We start from the raw sequence: 22,426 nt of genomic DNA on the forward strand, positions 1-22,426 counted from the left end.
TTTAGATTTAAATAGTGCTCAGATGTTATTGTTACACAGAAATACAGCTTTTTCGGAATTACTGCAGCCCTTATCACAGCAATGACAAGAGCATAGATAAGCACAGGCAGAGACAGATTGTCTTTAAAAAAAAGGCAGAGAAACTGCATTTTCATTCATATTAAGAAACGAATTGATAAGACGCATTTTTAGGTTCTTTAAGCACCTGCTCCCTGGTCTGCACGATTGCCATAGCCAGCGCCAACCCCAGATTGGAATAGAATCTCTGGAAAACAAGGTTCAGGCCCTGGATTTAGCCCTGTCCGCCTACTGACTGCTGAGTTGTTGTCATCTCCCCGTGCTGCTGACTACTGCAGCAGGTGACAGCATCTTATCAGCAGCTGCCAATTACAACATGGGAATCTTATCAGCAGTAGCCAATTAGAACCAGGGGACTTGCTGTGAGGAAATGTCAACAGCTCAGTGAACTTGCCAGGGCTCTTATCTGGCCACGCCTCTTCATCCAGGCAGCTTTCTTTGAGCTTGTCACTGTAACGACTGCCAGTGCAATGTTGTGACAAGAAGGGCTGGAGGAATAGCAGGGTTTCAAAAGAGCAAGCCTCCCAGAAAGACTCCACACTTCCTGAAAGCTGCAATATTTTAGTAGGCTTCTGACAGATGATGACTGGAAAGCTTCAGGATTCGTTCACCTTTCCCTGGGTGGGTGTCCACGCTGAATACCTAAGCTAAAAGAATATATTAAATATTTTGGAAGGTAACTCTGCGCATGGGGTCACAGCTCGGTAAAGTTTGAACGCAGCCAAGGAATAGAATAATCTACCTGACATAATGCCAGGAAAAAAAAGTTCTTAAAATTGTAAGGGTAAATTCTCAAATATATAAAAAAAAAAAACCCCAAAAAACCCCCAAAAAAAACAATGCTAACCCCCCCCATTAAAGCCTGCATTGAAACCTCAGTCTTTGAACTGTGCAGTAATGTTGCCTTGCTTTTTTTTTTCCTAAGCAATAACTTTGTGTTTAAATAGCTTTATTAAAATTACTGGACAAAATAGACTAGCATGAGCTCCACATCATTGCCGTTCAGCTTAGCTATGCTCATGTTTTGTGCACATCCCACACCAAAAAGAAGTCTCACATCCTGTGACGAACACAGGTGCTTCTATACCTCTATCAAAAAGTAATTGAAATAAAACTGGGTTGTGGAACACACTGGCTTTAGATCAATTACTGTGTAAGATTAGAAAGACGTAGGGAAGTTCAAGAAACTCCAGTGGGGATCAATGGACGACATGCTTCTGCATTTCTGTTCCACAGCTGAGGAAAAGCTGTAACCAGAAAAGATGTTGCAAGTTTTGTATTTCTTACATAAAATGATAAAAACGTCTAGATGTCCAACTGGTATTTCAGAAATGTTTTTACACTTTTTAACTTTATAATGTTTCTAACATGTTGTATGCCGAATTTGCACTGTTTTCAATTAAATATATAATTTCACACATTTTCAAATCATTGCAATCTTTTTTCTAATAGACATTTTTACACAGCATCCAATTTCCTGAAACCACTTTAAAAGTTTCTTTTTGCATGGTGAATTTGTGGTTTCTTATCATGTCACACCATGGTTACAGTAACTGAGTGTTCCAATTACAACGTTACAAAATAATCTAAATGATTTTTGGACTTTTCATTTTTTTAAAATATAGCAAAAATGTCAATTGTATTGACTGTGGAAAATGGTTATTCAAAAAAAAAATAATTGAAAGCTATGCAAACTACATTATACACCTGATTATTTCAGTATATAATGAAAAATATGTTGCAGGCTGAATCTTTGCTCGCCAATCTCTGTAAAGAAAGATTAAAAAAAAGAAGCTATCTTACATGTGTACATGTAAGTGCAATGGCCCCTCTTTTGAATTACTCAAGGACAGATACCCAGGCTGGTACTGATAAACGAAACAAAGGCCAACAGTACATGATCAATACCGAAACAAATTAAAGGACATCACTTTTTACTATCACTCTAACAGCTGGAGGTATAGACATTTTTCTGTTGTATGTCATCAACTGCATCACCGGTCGTGAAACTTAATGGGAGACACATATTAGTATGGATGGGTTTTTAAGACCATATATAAAAGATTCTAGCAGACAGTGACCTCCACAGAGACGTGAAGCATTCAATAAATCATGGTCTGATGCGTTCTTTAGTAAAGCTCGGTGGATGGAGGTCATTGGCGTTATTTCAATAGATCATCTTTTTTCTAATGGAAGCATGGTTGACTAGCCATGAGAGATACCTTCCCTCGCAGAAGCACATAGCTCATGGCAGACAAAAAACCTGAGCTGCCTTTGTAAACCCCCTTAACTGGCTTGGAATAGCAACAACGCTGCAACAAAGACATTTTCAGCACCATATTGTGGTACGGCGTTACTGAACACAATGCCACTGCATACTCACAGCTGATCCCCAATAGAAAGGTTTAAAAGGAAAGCAAGGACAAACCGTGTTTCTGTCTGCAGTGAACCAACTTTTTCTATCAGGTCATGTTTTCATGCATGTATATTTTTTAAAGAACCACTTTTGGATGAGGTTCCAACAAACTCGTCGTGAAGAGAATACAGCTGACGTTTCTTTATCTGAAATCACGTCATTTTGACCGTGTGCATGCAGTGTCTCCACATCTCCTTCAGCCACTTGAAACTCTACTTTTTAGTTAGACAAAAGGAAACGTTCTAATAATCAAGTCTCATTGCACCTGCAGGAAACTGTCAACAGAGAAAAAGATAAAGGAAGGAAGGTATGATGGAAGAGTGGACACACTTGGCAAATGTAAAAAGGGGAGCTTCCCTTCCAGTGGCTTTGACAAATGACTCAAAACGCTTTTCCGGTCGATGCCATTACAACATAGTTTGGGATTTAACAACACTAATCATCTGGCATGCTGACTTTAGATTAAACCTATTAACTCCCTACCTGAGGGGGAGGTCAGGCCAAGGAAGAGAACGTCAAAAGAGTGTTGATAAAGCCAATGCCGCATTGATACAATCATCATCATGCTGCAATAACCCTACATCTTCCAGAACGCATATGAGAAGTGACACTTCAAAAACAAAGGTTTGATCACAACATGCAATCTGTGAAACTCTAGTCAGACAACAACCATGTTTTTCTCATATAATTGGATTAAGAATATAAATTGGCCACATTTCCAATATGAAAATGAAAGTCTTGTATAAATATACAGTACAGATTGAGCATGCACAACCTACGCACACAGTACAAAATATATGCAGGTAAAGACAAGCTTATGAACTCCTTAGCATATCATCTAAATCATCCACCCAGAGGATTATCGCCTCCACGTACTAGGAGAGGAATATGGGATGTAGTGAAAGAAGGAAAGGGAAAAGCAGCAGCGAAACCCTGGGCAGAGAAAGTCATGGTTAAGGAAGGGGGTTGCTTATGATAAGATGTTGAAAGTGCAGAGTATATCTGCCCCTCTTAGATGTCTGGGAAACTTTGTGAGAGAAACAGAAAAAGAGACACATCCAGAATTTTAGCAGACTTTCTTCTGATCCATCAGGCTTTTCAAACTGCAGACCAAAGGTACCTGCATGATGTAATCTTGAGCTCGTGTTGCCAGTTGTTGCTAGAGAGCAGCAAGACCGGTGTCTTTTAGAAATTGGAAAAGGTGACGAATAAATGAATAAAGATCACTTCACAAGTAGAAACTGAAATTTAGCTTTCAAAAGAGAAAAAGAAGTTCAATAAATTTGCAAATACTTCTGTAATTGCAGCTTTACTCAATTATTATAGGGGCTTGAGTGTTGAGTGAGTGACCAAAATTGCGATTGTATAAATTTCAATTAAATCTACCTCACTAAAGTAGAAACGATTTGATTCTTTCTGAATCTATTGCATGAATCTGTTCTTGGTCTAAACACACGCACCCTCATGTAGACACTTGTTTTCTTTACTTTTTTTTGAAGCACACGTATCCCTTGAGAAGAAGGGTAGTTTAAAGGCTTTTTTTCTTTGCTTACTTACATGCTGTACGTGTTTCTTCAAAGGAGTCCGAGCACGTGATCAGCCACAGTGCAGCTCTCCCGTGACATTTTTGTTTTTCAGACTTTGCTCAAACGTAACAAAAAAAGAGAAAGACCCTGGACTGTCTGTCAAAAAGTAATCCTGCTTTGGATATCTTCTCTCTGATGTTTTACTATGTTGTCTGCACCTGAAATGTCTTTCAGATAGACTACTTCACTACTGAAAAGCTCTGACATCAATAACTATTCCTAGGCTGTGCGCACACTGGTACAATCATGCAATAATAACAGATGGGTGGCACTTTATGCGTATCGCTGAACAGGCCTTGTGATGAAGCTGCAAGGATGACGGAGTACACAACTCATATTCATGAGTACTGAAGAAAACAGCTGAATAGAAAATAAATTAGCGGTGAACTGATTGTCTTTAGATTTTGAACCAATGTTTAGATAAACACAAAAACAACAAAAGAATCATAAATATGCCGTAAACCTCATGTTTCTTATTATATTCTGCGATCTAGCTGACCTGTTTTTTCCTGCTATACCACAAGCTATGAATCAAATAATAATAATAATAATAATGGATACTTTATTGATCCCCATGGGGAAATTACTTGTTTTTCTCTGCATTTGACCCATTCACTCAGTGAAGCAGTGGGCAGCCCACTAAGCAGGCGCCCGGGGAGCAGTGTGTAGGGACGGTACCTTGCTCAGGGGTACCTCAGGGTAGCCGTTAAGTGGATTCGAACCGCCGACCTTCCGATCATGGGGCGACCACTTTACCTACTGAGCTATCCCTGCCCCAAATCCGATAATCCAAGATAATTTGATTGTTACTCAATAATAAGCATCTGTGCTCTGTGGAACAGTAACTGAGCAAATGATTCACCGCTGGGAATTTTTGTTTTGGACGAAGATGTTTTATTAGCGCTAGCCTGAAAAGGCCACACTTCAGCTGTAAAGCTTGTGTTTACAACTGTAATGAATATAAAATACCAATTTGTTTCGGCCAGTCACAAGCAACTTATGAAAACAGCTGATCCAGCTGTTGTGTGAATGGGTGATTGATCCAGTTTCATTGGCTTGGTGACCATCGGTTTGTCGGCCTCTCGTCAACCAAACTGTCAGTCCTTCGCAGTCTAAATTATATTTTTAAAATGCTCTGATATTTGCTAAGATTCAGGTGCAAAGAGGTCCCTTCCTAACCGAGCAAATGCATAAGATAAATTCGTCACGTTACCCGAATCTCAAATTAGAGAAGCATACACAACCTACATGCCGTTATGAATCCAAGAGTCAGATGACAGCTCACATTTAGTCAAATAAATTAGGCTAATTTATAATTGATTAATTACTCATCTTTCTTTTTTTAGTATTACTTCTGAACCACTCTCTCGAAAGATGGTGGCAGGATGACGAAGAAGAGGCAATAATGTCAGGCAGTAAGAGGCAGCTGGTGTGGCTGAGTTAAACTGGCTTCAGGCTTAGAGGGGAAAAAAAGACGAAGGAGAGGAGGAATGGGCGAAAGGCGAGGCGAGGCATTAATAGAAGAGAAGTGGAGCTGTGGAGCGTCTGTGATGAACATCCTGCTGTGAGCACAATACCGGTTAAAACAGGGAGTTTCATTCACACGGAGGCAACGAGACAACAAGGAAAACTATGACGTGTCCAAACTGTATTTTCCATGTTTGCGCCCCTTCTTGTTTTGCTTAGGTTCCCAAGAAACTCAAGCTCTGAATGTATGAGCCAAACATACCACTTCCTGTATCATGTTCATCTCCGATTATGTGGTGAAGGAACACTGTGGTCTGTGTGTTCAACAGTCTTCTGGTACCATTTAAAAGAGTTTAAAAAACACACCAAAGGATTGTGTAAAGCAATTTTGGTTCAGCTGTAATAGAAACAAACCTCATCCACATAGACAGCATAAATAATTCATCTAGTAATCCGACCTTTCTGAGAGAGCCGTTATTCTTTGGTGTTTTAAGCAATCTCAGACATGTAGAGATCTGACAATCGCTGGTGGCTTCATGAAAAACACTCTAGATAAAACCTCTCAATTGCCTTTACATTTGTAATTGAACCATCTGAGCCTTTGAATCTCAGGCCAGCCCTCTCTGTTAGAGAAACATGCACTCAACAGGAGGAAATGGCAGCTTCTATTTCAACTAAATTGAGGATGGGGGTTGGAGGGCTGAGATACAGAGGAAGTGCTGGGTAGATTACAGCCCTCTTCTGGAGATGTACAACCCTCTTTTCAAAACGGTCGGGACACTGACGCAAGCAGCTTTGTAATTTAAAGTCTGTATTGTGCTAAATGGTAAAACATACTAAATGTTCTAAATCAAAGAGAACGTACAGGCTTTCTGTATTATTATTCCACATGTTCTAAGGTGCCAAGGTGTATGCTTCTTGTTCCAGTGTCCATGAAAGTTCTCCAGTGACCTGGGTTGGAAAAGGGAATGGATCGGTAGGGGATAAATGCATGGCAGTTTAGCACCAAGACCATTTTATTTTATGGCCGACATCATCTTGATGGCAGCATATTTTCCTCCCAAACCTTTATATGTATATATAACGTTAACAGAACCCTGACAGATGTTCAGTTTACACATGTCATGTGCACTAATGCACCCCTATGAATGTCATGGATGCAGGCTTTTGAACTGTGTGCTGAAAACACTCGAGGACAGTTTTCAGCTTCACTTCTAAAATGCTTTCATACTCAGAAAAATGAGCAGTGTTTCTGGATTTTGTTTCATGGGAGTCTTTTCTTTACAAGATAAAGTTCTAATTTGTGGATGTAGCTCTGAACTGTGTTCACCGAATCAGTTTCAGGAGAGCATCTGAGCCCACGCAACGATTTCCAACAAAGAAGTTTTTAATGGATGAAGATTATGGCTATTCATTACTGGTAGTCAGCCCTTGCACACATAAGTTTTTTTTTTCAAAATTCCCCAAATTTCATAATGTTTTAATGTGTAGTCCATATTTTTAATTGCTTATCCAATTCAGGGTCACCGGGGGATGTAGCCTATGTCAGCTGTTATAAGGAGAGAGGCAGGGTACACCCTGGACAGGTCGACAGTCTATCACAGGGCTAACAAAGACACAGTCAATTATTTGCTCTCAGACTAATTGCTGGCCAATTAAGAATCACCAATTAACCTCATGTGTATATCGCTGGACTCTGGGAGGAAGCCAGAGTGTGCAGAAAAACTCACATTTCCAGCAACTCCACTCAGAAAGGCTGCAGCCATGTGGTAGATTCAAAACAAGAATGTTCTTGCAGTAAGGTGGCAGCGCACCATCACAACGCCCTCTTTTATTTACTGTAGATGATGAGGTCTTCACACTGTTTGCAGTCACATGTTCAAAAACACTTCTTAAACTGTGCAACTGTGTGCCCATGAATTCCTTCTGTGCTGCTTACGAAAGCCCATCCTTACTTGTGACAGACTCTGTCGCTATGGGTATATAAAAAAAAGAACATCCCAATCACACTGCTGACCTGTTGCAAAATAATTGGTTTTCCAGCATCTTGATGCGCCTGTCCCTGTTTTAGAAACATGTTGCTGGCATGAAATTCAAGAGAAGCATATATTTTTTTAGTGTATTGAGTTTGGGGGAAAATAACTTGCCTGTTAATTGGAGAATCCATTAACCACCTTACTGTTGTAGCTTACGGTCTATAAAAGCATGTATCTTGCTGCAGCTTATTATGCTAATTTATAGTACGTCTCTGCCGAGATCTGAAAATACCTGTTACTGGCCAACGTTTTCTGTCATGGCCTAGATTTTTTTAAATCCTAAAAATAGAGCCAACTGGAGAAGAAGAAGCGTAGTTCTTTCTCAAAATAATGACGAAAATGTTTTGGGTTTATTGTCAAGTGTTGCCAATAAATGCTGTCTATTCCAGCTTTAGGAGAACCAATGCATTTAGCATGTTGGATAAAGCATTATGTTGTTTTTATGCAATAATACTCCCAAATCAAATATTCTCTCTGTATCAATTAACTGTTTATCAAAGTTTATACCAAAATGAACACTGAGCATTTTATGGGCTGTAGGTAGCTCACTGCTAAACTCTAAAATTTAAGCCTGCAGGGCATGTGCTGATTAGAAATCAATTTAGAAAAGACTAATTATAAGGATGGGAAAATGCCCCAAAATAAAACTTATTTGGTCATTTCCCCGAGGCCGAGGCATGAAGAAGCAACTAATTGTTCACCTTTCTTGTTACACTGCACGAATTATAACACCGAGAGGACCATTTGCAAAGCAATGCAGGTTTTTGGGTTTTGTTTTGTTTTTTGCTTTGACCATGAACAAAAATGACAGCCAAATGAATATTTCTGTTTTTATACTTTCAGAGCTTGAACCTTGCTTAAGGCTTTACCATTAACTTTAGTGCAAGTCTAGAGACACGTCAGAGCTGAGCGCCTGCTGGCACTGAATTATTTAGGTCTCATGTTTGCAGGCTTTGCAAGATGGGGTGAAATGGCACTAAATCCCTGACCACTGCAGCTGAAAGAAAAGTGGCAGGGAGCAAGACAGCATGATTAAAAAAATATAAGGATGACAAATGGGAAAAGGAAAAAGGAGGACAAACATCAATTTAATTTTCTTGCTCGACGATCATCAGTGGAATAGATCTAGAAACTGCACGTTTACCTGGATCAGACGCTTTGTATACGTGGTCTTTTTGTTGGAACTGCTGTAATTAACAGTTTCCTAAATACTAAAAGCTGCTTGACATAACTGTGCAAGAACACACTGTTCACAGTGACACAATGGCACTCTCCGTCTTTCCCTCAGCAGGAGTAGAGATAACTAAACTGTTATTTTGCAAGTGAAATAGAAGAGTCCCAGAAGAATAAGGAGCTGAACATGCATTTCAATCACTATTCTCTCCTGGAGTTAAAACACATATACTCTGTAGATATTGTGCGTAGAGTATCTGTCTTCAGAAACTTGCAGCTGCTCAATCTAGAACAATCACTTCAGAACTCAGAAAGTCATTACACTTTAATTCCCCTGCATGGCTGCATGCATCCTGTTAATCTCTTAATGAGTTATTTTTAACATCAATCTGTCATTAGTGTCTCCAGTCCATCAGCATCACTCTAAATCTTCTGTGTGGCCTTGGCATCACAAAGACTGACATCCCGCTGCAGATCTGCCCCCACCTCAGCACGCGCCATGCAAGTCAGCTTACCCGCACACATACACCTCTACAGGACAATGACATATATCTCAATGGACTGTCATCCACGACAGCTTGAGTAGCCCATTACAGAATTTACTTTCCAATAGACCCTTTGCCTACCAGTGGTGGGTCAGTGACATCACATTACATCTTTTATACTCAAATCCATTACCCTCCCATGTGACAACCAAAAAGGGCCACAAAAAGGCATACTACTGCCTGTAGTTCTCAAAACTATTACAAAGCACTTTTCAACATTCAGCTTACTGAACGGAAGTTTATTTCTGGTGTTTTGGAGCTCCAGACAGTCTCCACACAGTCAGAGTGGAAACCATTTATCACGAGCAGGCCACAGTAGAAGACAGGGTGTGAACTACACGCTCAGACTTTGTACTGGCTAAATGGCATGACAAAAAAACGTTACGACATCGGGTTAGTCAACACTACTCTCCTTTATAGCGCTCAGCTGTTTATCAGAGGCAAAAATAAAGTGCTGTGCGATGGTTTGTTCTTCGTCAGGATTTCAAAACTTAAATCACTGTGGTTGCAAAACTACGTAGCACAAATACATCCGTCACATTATGTTAAGCAGTCGAGTCCAGGCATTTTTTTGGCCAGCGCAGCGCCTTGACGGATGACGAGATGAGCTAGGTTTACCGTTATAGCTCGGACACCTTCATTTTTTTTGTTTCTTTTTTACTGACTAGACAAGCTTCAGCAACATGAGAGAGATGCACCTGCTTCCACAGGAAAAAATAAATCTGTGTTTTAACATATCTTTATTGTAGCTAACACTTTGGTGGCTCAGGAAGCTACAAAGCACTCCTACTTATATTGAGCTTCCTGTCTGCATGTATTAACAGTGGGACATAGATTCATACATATATGGGCGTCCAAACCTTTGTGGACACGGGCAGGTGATGCATTTTACATCAGATAGATCCGTGTGGATATGCATACATCAAAAGGTACGATTTCAGCTTAAGGCTCACGGAGACTGAAGACTGAATACAGCGAGGCACAGAAACTGAGAAACCTCTCCAAACAGTAGTTGTATAAATAGTATATATGAAAACTTGCTGAGCCATTTGATGGTTGTTAGGATGCAAGATTGTATAGATAAATCTGCACATGTCGAATATTTAATATATGTAATAAAGTTCTCTCTATAAAAGAAAGGTAGGATACATGTTTAACAGAAAGAAGTCAGACCTACATATATTTTAATAACATTTTTAACATTAATAACATCCCACTAGGATACAATAATATATACTGTCCATATAATTTTGCTGCTATATTTCAGATTATGATGCAGAAGCTGTCTGACAATTGTTACCACTACCTACCTGCGCAGCATGTATTTTTATTTTCCTTGGCTAAATGGCATTAACCTTTTTCCTGCAGAATCAATAGATTCTATTCAATTCCTTTCTCACTAAAGGTTAATGCATACGTGATTGGATCGGTTAGAGCACAGTTCTTTTATTGGCTAAAACAATGCTAGTGAAATGGCATTCGTGTTGAAATTTAATTAATTGATTTTCATGCAATGAAAAAAAAAAAAACCAATAAAAAGAAAAACATTTCTTTAATCTAGGCATTGGAAATGCGTCGGATAAAAATCACACGCATGGCCTTAGGTTTGAAAATATACCTCCCCTCTGATCACTTCAATATTTTTCCCAGTCAAACAACCTTGTTACAAGGGTGCTTGAAACCCAATCAGCCAAAGGGTAAGTGTTCTCCTTCAAAGAGCGTTTTCCACACAAAGTTATTTGTTACTGCAATGAGCAGACACACTGCTTGCAGCGGACATACAGATGTCAAACTATGCTAACTAAACTCGCCAATCCAAATAGTCCTTTCTTTACGAGTTTGTCCTCATGTCAGACATATTTGGGTTACATGAAAACACATTTAATTCAAAGTCCTTTAAGTAGGAGTGTTTCTTAGTATTGTGTTAACTCTCACTAACACACTGTAGACTGCATGAGATCAAGAATGTTAGTTAAAGAGTGCTGGAGGCACAGCGCTGCGATTGAAATCACACCTCATTACCAGAGTTGACAGGGCCTCCCCACAGCAGAGGAAACCCTCATTTTAAGGCCTGAAAAATGACAGACAGTCTTAAACAGAAATACCTTAAAAAATAAAATTGATTTCCATCTTCCCCTTCAGCTGTTCGGTTTTTTGGTAACTCAGTTTTAGTTTGACATCACAAAATATTAGAATGCCTTTATAACTTTGGCTCTCTTTAAATCACACAAAACTGTTTTGGAAACTGCTCCACAAATTATGATTATCATTACTATTACATTAACATGCGCAACAGGCACGACATAATTCAATGTAACATGTGCAGTTGCTACTACACTGACATTTATATTCATTATAAAGGGTAAAACTGCTCCACTACAGGAGCAGCATCATTTTAAAAATCTCATTCTCTTCGCCACCTGCAGCTTAAACACAGCAGGACTTGAGGGGAAATGAGCATCTCTGGCTGTGTTGCAAAACTGATAACAAACAGTATAGGGAAGATCCGTGCAGTGCGCCTGCTAATCCTAAGGCACCACTTATTATGGATGGTTAAAAGACAGGCACACGCACAGAGTGGGTGCACATAAACAGAGAAGACTAAGAAAATAAAGAGCAAACATGGTGGCTGAGTGTGTAGTCGAACTATAGAGGGAATGGTCGCTGGGGAAAAAGTGCGTTAGTGTTTCATTTAAAAACTAAATAAAGTATAACAAAATTTTACTGGGCACAGAGAAGCTCAACAATAATCTCGTTTTTGTAATAACCAACTGGTAATGACCTCCCAAGTGATATGATGTTCACTGAACTTAATTTCTCTGGAACTTTTTCATACTGAAGTAAATAAAAACATGGAGTTAGTCACATCGAGTCAGAGAGAGAAGTGACTCTGACAAACTGTGTCTATTTAAAGGCCGAGTCCACAGAACATCAATTTCAAATGTTACTTTTTGACTGTTTACAAGAGAGGAGTGCTCCATCCCCTATGTGTCTGTCTGCTTAGTGTGGCAATTTAACGATTTAAAGAAATGTCATCAGAAAAAATGAAATCTTTCCAAAGCAAGCCATCAAATCTGTGATGACTTCAATTTCTCATGTCAGTTAGTTCATTTGTTAATTCCCTAAATTTTAAATCAGTTAGTGAAAGACAATTCTGCTGTGTAACATTTGAGGGGGCTGCTGTATAATGCCACTAGAGTACCATGAATTGTACATGTAATGAGAAAACTCTTTCTATTTGAGTTTCTGAACAAGACTCAGTCAATACAGCTGTTAATGAGTCACAGTGCTTCAGAGGGCTCAAGGACCTGACCAGGTGAAGACAATCAAAAGCCAGACAGAATCCAACCCTAGAAGCCGATAAATTCACAGCTCCATCTGCTCTAGGCCACCATTTACCTGCTAGTCCTGCAAGGGCTCCAACCAAGAAGGCAGAAATAACTGACAGACTCTCAGGTCATACCAGGCCAAGTCAAAGCTAATTTGTAGCCAATTTAATTCTGGAATAGCACATGGGGCAGCTAGATTTGTGATTTGTCAGTTTGGACTCAATGTAGTCCAACAGAATCACGTTAAAAGTCAAGAGAAGAAGAAGAAACTAGTTAAAGACAGTCTGACGCTGAATGGGTCCTTTTCAGTGAGAGACACCAACCTAAGACACTTCCAATGCAAAGACCCCTACACTTAAAGTCAATGAAGAAGTGTCAATACAGGTTAGACAATGGGATGAGGTCAAACATAAGAGGTAACCAGTGCTCCTCTATATCACCAAGTAAATGACAGATCATAAAAAAGAATTACTGGGAATTTCAACACAATGTGGGCTGCTCCTGTACAATGTTAGTGCGGTGCTGCAATAATGCTTCAGCAGGTAACTTAATATGGCAAAAACTGGTAAAAGGTATATAGCAATACGATCAGTCCTCTATATTATTTACAATCTGAAATTTACGCACACTCGTGATTTCTAAGAACTGTTCTTTTGATGATTAACAATTATTACTGAGTATTACTGTAATATACGAGATCAAATCTCCAAAAATAGACTATGTTTGAGCAACCTTTGGTTAGAGAATGACAAAGTAGCTAATGATCCATTGCAACTCACAGATTATTGTAATGTGTCAAGTACAGAAAGAAAGTGTCAAGTTCTGTTGTCACTGCTTGACTGTACTGCACAAAATAATGAGGACTTAAGTCCATAGAGGAGTCAAGGAAGCTTGCAAGTGTTATATCCGAAACAAATTAGAATCTCATTTCAGAAAATCTGACCAAGACTCTAAAAATAGTTGAGATTCCTATGAAAATGGACATCCACACGTAAAATAACAGCCACTTTTCCATTTTATACGATCTTAACCCTGGGCACAATTTGAAGGAAGATTCATCAGGTGAGTTTCACAAAGAAAAAAAATTAATAAATAAAAAAATCGGACGAATGCTGTAGGAAAAGCGGTGATTTTCCTACAGCATTCGTAGCAAAATGCTGTAGGAACACATAGCTGGATTTGCATAATCCAGCTATGTGTAGCACCGTTTACCCAAGACAAATTTCCCATGTGGGAGAATAAGGCTTATTCTTATGATTCTTGTGAACTGTAGAGCGTTGGATGGAGGGATGATGGATGCCTTACCACCACATCAGCTCATGGGCCCTTCAGCTGGATGAGAAAAATAAATAAATCTCCTTTTGCTTTTTTGACAGGCAGAAATAGAAATTCTCGACCAGGATATCCTCTGGTTACACTGGAAGCTCTGAAAAACTGTCCATTGCCCCTTGAGGCCACTTGCTGTTGAGTTCCCAGGCTGTATAAGATCACATCCTTGTATTATGTAATACTGGAGAAACCAAGTTCTCAGAGAATGGCAAATATAAATATAATACTATAAATAACTTTGTGCAGAATTACCAAGTTACACAGAGCCAAAATACTGTAACCGTAAAACTATAACTCTATACACTGTTACCACTGTTGCTCTGAGCACTTTTTGAATATACTGAACATTTCTGCCTCGTCTAATGTGACTTAAACATGACAGCAGAACAATGCATTAAATATTCTCAGTTTCTGCTGTGAATGCACGGTCATACTGACAGAGTGATTTCACATTAAACTAATGACATTATGACCGTAGGATACTTGGTTCTCACTGCTGTTGTGGGAAATCTAACAAGTGAGAGCTCATTGATCATGAAGAAACTGGAATCTAACAAAAGAAAAAGCTCCATGTTTGTTTACATTTGCACAACATGCTCTCTTCATAAACTTATCTGTATAGATCAATTTTAGGAGGTTTGTAACACAGTTGAGACATTTTTTCTTAATTGAAAAGCTGTATTAAGCCAACTTCTCTTAAGCCAACAAACTCCTGCAATAATACAAAGCATTGTGTTTTGGTAATTGGTGCATTTTCTAATTTAAGGCTTTTTACCGATCGCTACCTTCTTTTATTTCCCCCACATGTCAACATGTGGTGTCAATTTCACTACCCCCCCCCACACACACACACCCACCCCGCCCTTCTACAATCATCTAAGATACATTGCCCAATTAGAGTTTAGCGTGGTCAGCGAATTAAAATTAAATTGCCATCAAGTCATGGACTCGTTCATGTGAAGATGTGAGGAAAAGATGAAGAGTCGATTAAGACTGCGCTAATGTGAAGTATTAATTAGCATTGCCACGAAAGCAGAGCTCACAGAACAACACCTCTCTGTCTTAAGGGCCTTTTTGTTCTATTACTTACAAAGCAATTAATTAGTCAGTACTTCTTTAATTCTTTAATTAGAAAGTCCTTTTTTAATTTGACACATTACCAGGCAAACACCAACACTTACTCAAATTACTGTTTAATTATAGCACATCCTCACATAAACGCATGCACGCGTGTGCACTTTTCTCAGTGTGTCCCTCCCTGTGGTCAGTGTTTGTGTGAGAAAACTGAAGCTGTGTTGGAGCTGTGATTGGCAGCCTGTGTTGGCACGGTAACAGACAGTCAGGCGCGTACACACAATCTCACCGGAGCTTTTTTTTTTCTGCTGCAGCTGCCTGACCTCCAAACAGGCCTGACAACCAGAGCCCGAGGACATGGCAAGGTAATCGAAAACAACAAAGACTGAACTAAGCTACTCTTTTCCATACTGCCGCCAAATAATAGGATTATGCAACAATTCACATTGCACTTATTTGATGTTGGTAGAGGAAGACGGAGGGGAGAAAGGTAAGAAATATAACTGTTGTATCAAAGCACTCCTAAGTGAAGGGGGGTATTCTCCATTTGAGGTTACAAACTCTTGCATTTAGAAATTTGACATGGCTGAGGGCAAAATGAGGATTTGAGACCATAGAGCAATCCTGCAGCAGTGGTGCAAAACTTGTGAGGTAGCTGCTGTTAGTACCTGGAGGAAGGCTGGCTCTCTTCCTCTTCTTGCTGTTTTCTGCAGTGTTTTCCAAGGGAGGACAGTCGGTCACCAGCTGTCCGCTGGAACCGTTGAACTGAAGAGGGTCGTTGTTGGCTGCTGGATCAAAAGGCAAAGCGTTGAGTCCTGCAAAACAGACAAAAACAAAAGCCACAATATATTCAATTAAATAACGACTCTTCGTTTATTTAAAATGATGTGAGATAAATGAGATTACAAAAAAGTGGACGACATATATAAAGAGTGTCACTAAAAATGCTCCCGTTTTGGGCCTGACACTGCAAAACAAGTTCAACTATCTTCGAGTCACACTGGACTCAAACCGTTTACATGCTAAAAGTTGTAAAATATATTTTTAAATGTAATCAGTTTAGACCATTGCTACAGTCAATAGCAGATGGAATAACACTTAAATTAATTAACCCTAATCAGGCTGATAAAACCCATTCTCATTGGTACAGCAATCTAGAAAGCCAACTGGGCTACACTGATAAATTAGTATTTCTGCTGAGATTCAAATAGCCAAGGTTTATATTGCTGTTAATTAAAATGTGCTCGCTCTTTAAGAAAACAAAACCAAAACTAATATGGGATTTTATTTTCTAGGTCTTCGTTTCAGTTGCTCACTTGCAGGCAAAAAATAGACAACGATACACTGGATGCCTGACATATGAATCAATATTTTGTGCTTGCCTGGGCAGACGGGTATGTGCAAGGCTTCCTTCTCTTCTAATCAAGGTCAGTTTTAACAAGGCCACAACCTAATAGTAAAAATAAGACAGTGTGGTGAAGACAGCTTTTTCCTTAGCATCTTTATTTCGATCATACGAGACAGTAAGAACACTTGAATGAATCTGTATTTATCACTAAATTATTATGAGATTCCCCCCCAAGTCCTAATGAATGTATCACTTATTCTGCGCTCTTTAAGAGCTGCATTAGTTCATAATTCAGAGCGGGGTCCTGGAGAGACTCCGTCTTAATTCATGAAAAATTCATGACACTTCTTTGAGCTCAGATTTGTTTTCCCTCCATGGCAAAACAGAGCAGAAACCCCACTTTACTGTGGCTCTATTACAGGTCTGAGAGACTAATCAGTTTGTATCAAACTCAGAAGTAGCTATAGACATTCATTTTTTATTTTTTTAAATTGTGTACTGAAACTGTTGTAGCCTTGTTTTTTAGCCCATCAAATACTCAAGACTTCAGGGTGATGCTCTAATGATGCAGCTTTGAAGTAGTGGTTTAATTAAGGCTTATACAGCTAATGAGGTTACTGATACCTTTGTCAACTGTGTCTCAACCTTTCATGACTATAATCTGTCAACAACAAGATTGACCAGTAGCTTTTATGTGACTAGCAACTGACATAGACAAAGAAAAACAGATAGATCAAGCCTCACTTTAAAAAGGAGAATAAGGAAAGTAGAGAACTACCAAATTTCCCCTTGAATTTTATAAATCTAGTGTGCAAACTCCCATTCTGTTACATAAACAATCAGTTAAAAACAAACATACAAACAAACAAAGAAAAAAACCCAGAAAAAAAACATAGGATAAAGTCTGTTAGAAAGTTAATGCCATGCTTGCAATTCCAGCAATAAAACCTGAAACGAGGCCTTAAAATACTTTAAATCTGTGCATGGGAGATTTCTCAGATTTAGGCATTGGTATTTTCTGCACAGTCGGTCTGAGTAGTGTGTGTGAGCGTGCACGCACGCACAGAACCCTCTTAAGTCAATCTCTATTCAACATCCATCTGTCACGTCTTTAAAGATGACCGTCCAGAGAGCGAAATAAATGCATTCCTCTGCCAATGTTAACTCTGTCACCAATAAACAGCAACAGTTTACATCTGAAGAGATGAGACTTTTAGTCATGCGCTTGTGAGTTCCCAAGCGAAAGGCAAAGAGTAGTTATGGAAAAAGTGAAGCAGCACTGAACACTGACCACTAAGCTTCAGTGGTTACAGTGTTACTGCCCTTCCAGATGAAGGAAAGAGCGTCACTTTAGCTCACAGTGGTGAGCTTCTCCAACAATTTTACAAGATTTGTTCCTAAACGGAAAAAAAGGACTTGAAAATATGGTGCAAAGGTGAATGAAAATAGGCAAATCTGTGGCACTCAAATTGTTGATTTTATTTGATCTAGAGTTCATGACAGAAGGCTCCAAGGACTTAAACATTTTTTATTTTTTTAAATCAAGTTCAGTAACTTATCTGGCTCTTGAATGATACCATTACTCTGGAATTAACTGCAGAGAAAATAATGGACACAATAAATCGGCCTCAATGAAAAAGATTTTGGCTGCAAATCTTCATTTCTAATCACACACTAGAATCTTGTTTTTGAAGTTTAAGCTCTCAAGAGGCCATTTTCAGAACCAGAAATTGGACAGTTACTCACACCAGAAATGTCTTGGTTTAAATGTGCAGGGTGGGAAGAGAATTTATGAGTAAAGGCGGTGAGTGTGTGAGCTTTGTATACTAACAATGTCTTTCCAGGGTCATCGCCCCTACTTGAGTCTGTGGGCTGATGAATGGCGTATTTAAGTTTCAACATCTGGCCAGGGCGTGTAGCGATGTCGGGGAGAATCACTCCCCAGAGGGAGAAGAAAATAAATGCCAGGAGGGTGGGAGGAGATGGACAGCAGGGCTGCAGAGTAAACCGAGGAAATGAAACAGAGACTTCGAGCCTCAGAACGGAATACAAAAGAAATATCACAAATGACTCTGGGCTGCTCGTCCAACAAGAATGAATTAACAACATGCACCATTAATGGTACAGTGAGCCAGGAAAGCACAGGACCATTAGAATGCACAGTGAAAGTCAGTGGCTCATTAAAACACCATTGAACTGCCTTGGAATTGAAACAAGGTAGTACGTCTACATTGTGAGTTTCTTGGGAGAATGCGAGCCAGTTTCTGCTGATTATTTTAAAGTTGAGCCAGGTCAACAAACAACACAAAAACAAAACATGGAAGTAACCAAGCTGGATCCAAGCAGTTACAACAATAACTGCTCATTAAACTCACACATAATTTACCTCACAATCTATGAAATGTGATCCATAATCCCACGTTTAGCCTGCTTTACTCATTTTCTTTTAGTACACTGATCAGCTTTGAGATTTTAGACTAATGGTTATACAAATTAAGGAATTTAGGAAATTAGATTAGATAAGACTATTTATTCCACAAATGCCCTATTTTTTAATTTGACACTGTTGAAAACAAGTTGTATCTTACATCTAGTTGTATCACACTTCATAAGTCACTGGGAGCTATGGAAATTGAACCTATGAGCTTTCAAGTACAAGACAGCGCACTGAGCTGTAATGATTTTCTTCCTAACACGTTTGCATAACTCTCTTGTAGCCTTTAATCGAACAAATATCAGCTAATAAACCAATTGGTGGATATGAATAATGCAGAGCATAAGGAAATGTGCATCAGCGCACCACTGCGAGGATGGGCATTAGTGCGGGGACGACCCAAGCAGCGAAGTCTTTAAACTAGAGCAGAGAAAATACAGAGACCATGTAGATTATTGGACATTCATCCATCTGAACAAGGCAAAGGGCAAGACGGTGGCACATTCCATTAACACAGTCCCAACCTCAGAAATAAATCAGCTTCTCTGACTAATCCACTGCATTACTAAACCCGAACTGTCAACAAAGCAAGGGGGAAACCCAGAGCAGTTGCCCCACTAGAAGCAAAACCAAGACTTCTTTCTTATTTTCTTTGGCTATTTCAAAAGAACCCAGCTAAGGTGGAATGCCTCCTGGATGGCACATACTGCAGATATTACAGACATTACTCTTAACTCCTTGGTGTCATCCCCAGAAGACTTGGTGGAGGCAACTGAGGAGAGGCAGGCTCGGGCAGCTCTATTCAGATAGCCAGCGGTGTACACACTGTATAGGTTGTCAGTTCATCACAGGACACCAAATGGTCATTTTTTTGGTTTCGTTTTGTTTAAACAGAATTCCAAGTTGGCGTCACAGTTTGGAAAGAGGTCACAGCTACAAGGTCCTGTATGGAAACTGCATGTTCTCCCTATGTCACTGTGAGCTTCACCCCACACTTCAAAGGTATTCATGGGGTTAGGTTAACTGGTGATTCTGAACTAGCTATTAGTGTTGATCCTGAGGCCGACTGGCAACCTGTCCAGGATGTCCCAAAACTATTGCCCTATAACAGCTGTGATGGGCTCGAGCTCCACTGAAACCACACATTCACATTTAAGAAACCTGGAACACAAATGCAACGTTGCTCGATAACTAAATGATTCTCTGTCTTTGTTCTTTGCTGGAAAGTTTTTAATGATGGCATTGCATTGTTTGACATTCAACTATTTTAACTGAATATAATAATAAAAACCATTTCTAATAATGCCGTGATATACAGTGAAGCTGCCAGAATGTTAAAGAAACACTGTGAGACAGGTTTGGCCATACTGTCGCCACTAGTTTTTAAAATCAATACACAAAATGCTTTAGCACTATAGTCAACACTATATTGTCTATATTGATGACACACTAGTGAAGCAGACCACGTGCATAATAAGTGCCAGGGTAGAAAAGGTATGAAAGTTTTATAAGAATGGCCTAAGAGTTCAGGCTCCATTACCAAGAGGCAACATAAGCATCGATATAATAATGCAGCCCACAAAGTGACTTTGTGGTAATATTTTGAATCATGCTTCATTGCACTTACTGCAAAGCTGGCAGAGTGTGGGTCAGAGTAATGTGACAGTCACAGGCTATAAGTCTCATTTCTGCTGGCAACTGGCAAGTCTACAAACAGGACCCCAAATTAACCTTCAGTCACCTGAAAGGGTAGTGATCAGCCACAAGACCTCACTTAGCACTCACTAAAAAGGGTTTGTGCATAGATCAGACACTACAATAAAATGAGATGTTACTCTATTCATATCCCGTCTTGTGTGTCCATCAGGACACATTCTGGCTCTGGACTCACTGGACACGAGCTCCAAGCTTCCTAAAAAGGCAGCTGACTGTAGATATGAATAAACAAGGTGTCTGACTGATACGGCTTAGCAAAGGATGCAAAGAACGGCAAGCAGCTGTGGTATTCTCAAGAGACCATTAACGAAGCTTTTCACTTCCTGTGTATTTATAGCAAAGACAAAGAGCAGTTAAAACCACAAGCACTCCACACAAAGTGGGAAAAACAAATTATCATTTTAGGTACAACCGTGTTTTCTGACAGAAAATTAATAACCGAGGGTATGTTTCTCACCCTTTCCCCAAAATATTAACAACAAAATATTATTAGTCTGTCGCATACGCAATACACAGTAGTTCATATTTTAAGCGAGCTACGGCAGCAGTCAAAAACAAATTGTCACGTAATCTCCGAGACAAGTTTCCCAAACTCAAGCTTTAATGAAAACTTGGGTTTTGTTTTGAATTCGCACGCCTGAGGGGCCAGTTTTCCTCTGTCAGTTTGCGGTGTTGTGCGCACACATGAGTTGATCACCATGAATACTCTCGAGGTGTTTTAAGTCATGTTCTTGATCAGGAGTGACAGACTTCATCCAGGTAAAACCAGAGGCAATTAAAAGCCATTAAGACAGCAGCCTGGCCTGATGCAGCTTCAGCAACTCAAGGCGGGATGGGAGGAAGTCTGGCAGAAAATTGATTACGGTGAATATGGAGGGCACAGTGACACCGTTACCCAAGGGGGCTTCTACCAACTGGAGATTGTACGTGATGCTGTTATGGACGCCCGTTTCCATGGAGACCTGTCAAATTAAGACAGAAGATCTCCGCTGGGTAATCTATCCGCTTGGTTGTACACAGTCAGTGTGATATGTGCTCTATGGGACCTTACTGTACATTCTAGAAAAGCCCTTTTTTTACAGCTGAAGCTGACAAAGTTTCAGCATACAGACCTTGTGGTTGCGCACTACACTTACATTCCCTACAGATTTGGGGGTGTAGTAGCGAGATGCATGACACTTCAACAACATAGCTCAGAAAAAAAGACATTTAAAAGACTTTTTTTGCTAACTAGACAAAAATAAGACTAGTTTAAACTGCCAATGCAGTTTAAAGATGTACGGTAATTAGGCTATAGTGATCATAGCATCCTCCTAAAAAATGATATCTAGGATATTCAGCTTTTTGCATCTTTAAGTAAATGTCAGAGACACCAATCAGGGTTAATATCGTGATAAGTACGTAGAAAGAATTATGTTCTTATGGCTGGGAGTTTAGTAAAGGTCAATGTATTCCCTGATGTTGAGATGACATTTTAAAAAGATGCCAGAATATCTCTTAGTGCATTTATAAACATCACCCATTTCTGCATGCAAAATAAACACTAATAATAAGTTGGCATATGGAGCTCAAACTGTGGCAAAAAATGGATCAGGTTATTAGTGTTTAAGGAGGGAAATACATTTACGCGTTTGCCCATATTTGCGGTGCTCACTTGAGCTGTGCTTCAAACAGTCTCAAGTTTGCATTCAAATTGAGGAGTACAAGCTCCCTGTAATAATGTCATGACTATTCATTAAATCAGTAGCAAGTTTATAAAAAAAAAAAATCCTCCTCAGACCCCCTCTGTCATTCTCCAAGCCTCAAGGGATTCACTGAAGGTTAATTTATTTAAATCTCCCATCCACTCATCTCTATTCCATTAAACTCACTAAGAATCTTTGGTTTGCAGTCTA

The 22,426-nt window shown here is 39.5% G+C and overlaps 1 protein-coding gene across 6 annotated transcripts in view; it reads right to left on the minus strand.

Annotated features, from left to right (window-relative positions):
* Positions 1–22,426, minus strand: part of enox2 (ecto-NOX disulfide-thiol exchanger 2) — a 192,725-nt gene that overhangs the window by 84,149 nt on the left and 86,150 nt on the right. For 5 of the 6 annotated variants that reach the window (XM_082504496.1, XM_082504497.1, XM_082504498.1 and 2 more), the window contains one exon: positions 15,702–15,848. In XM_082504496.1, coding sequence (XP_082360622.1) covers positions 15,702–15,848 — 147 coding nt within the window. Of the gene's footprint in view, positions 1–205; positions 318–15,701; positions 15,849–22,426 lie in introns of those variants that run through there. The other variant, XM_082504501.1, reaches the window with a different exon arrangement.

Source organism: Aulonocara stuartgranti (assembly GCF_965226115.1).
Source record: "Aulonocara stuartgranti genome assembly, chromosome: 2".
In the NCBI taxonomy this organism is placed as follows: Eukaryota; Metazoa; Chordata; class Actinopteri; order Cichliformes; family Cichlidae; genus Aulonocara; species Aulonocara stuartgranti.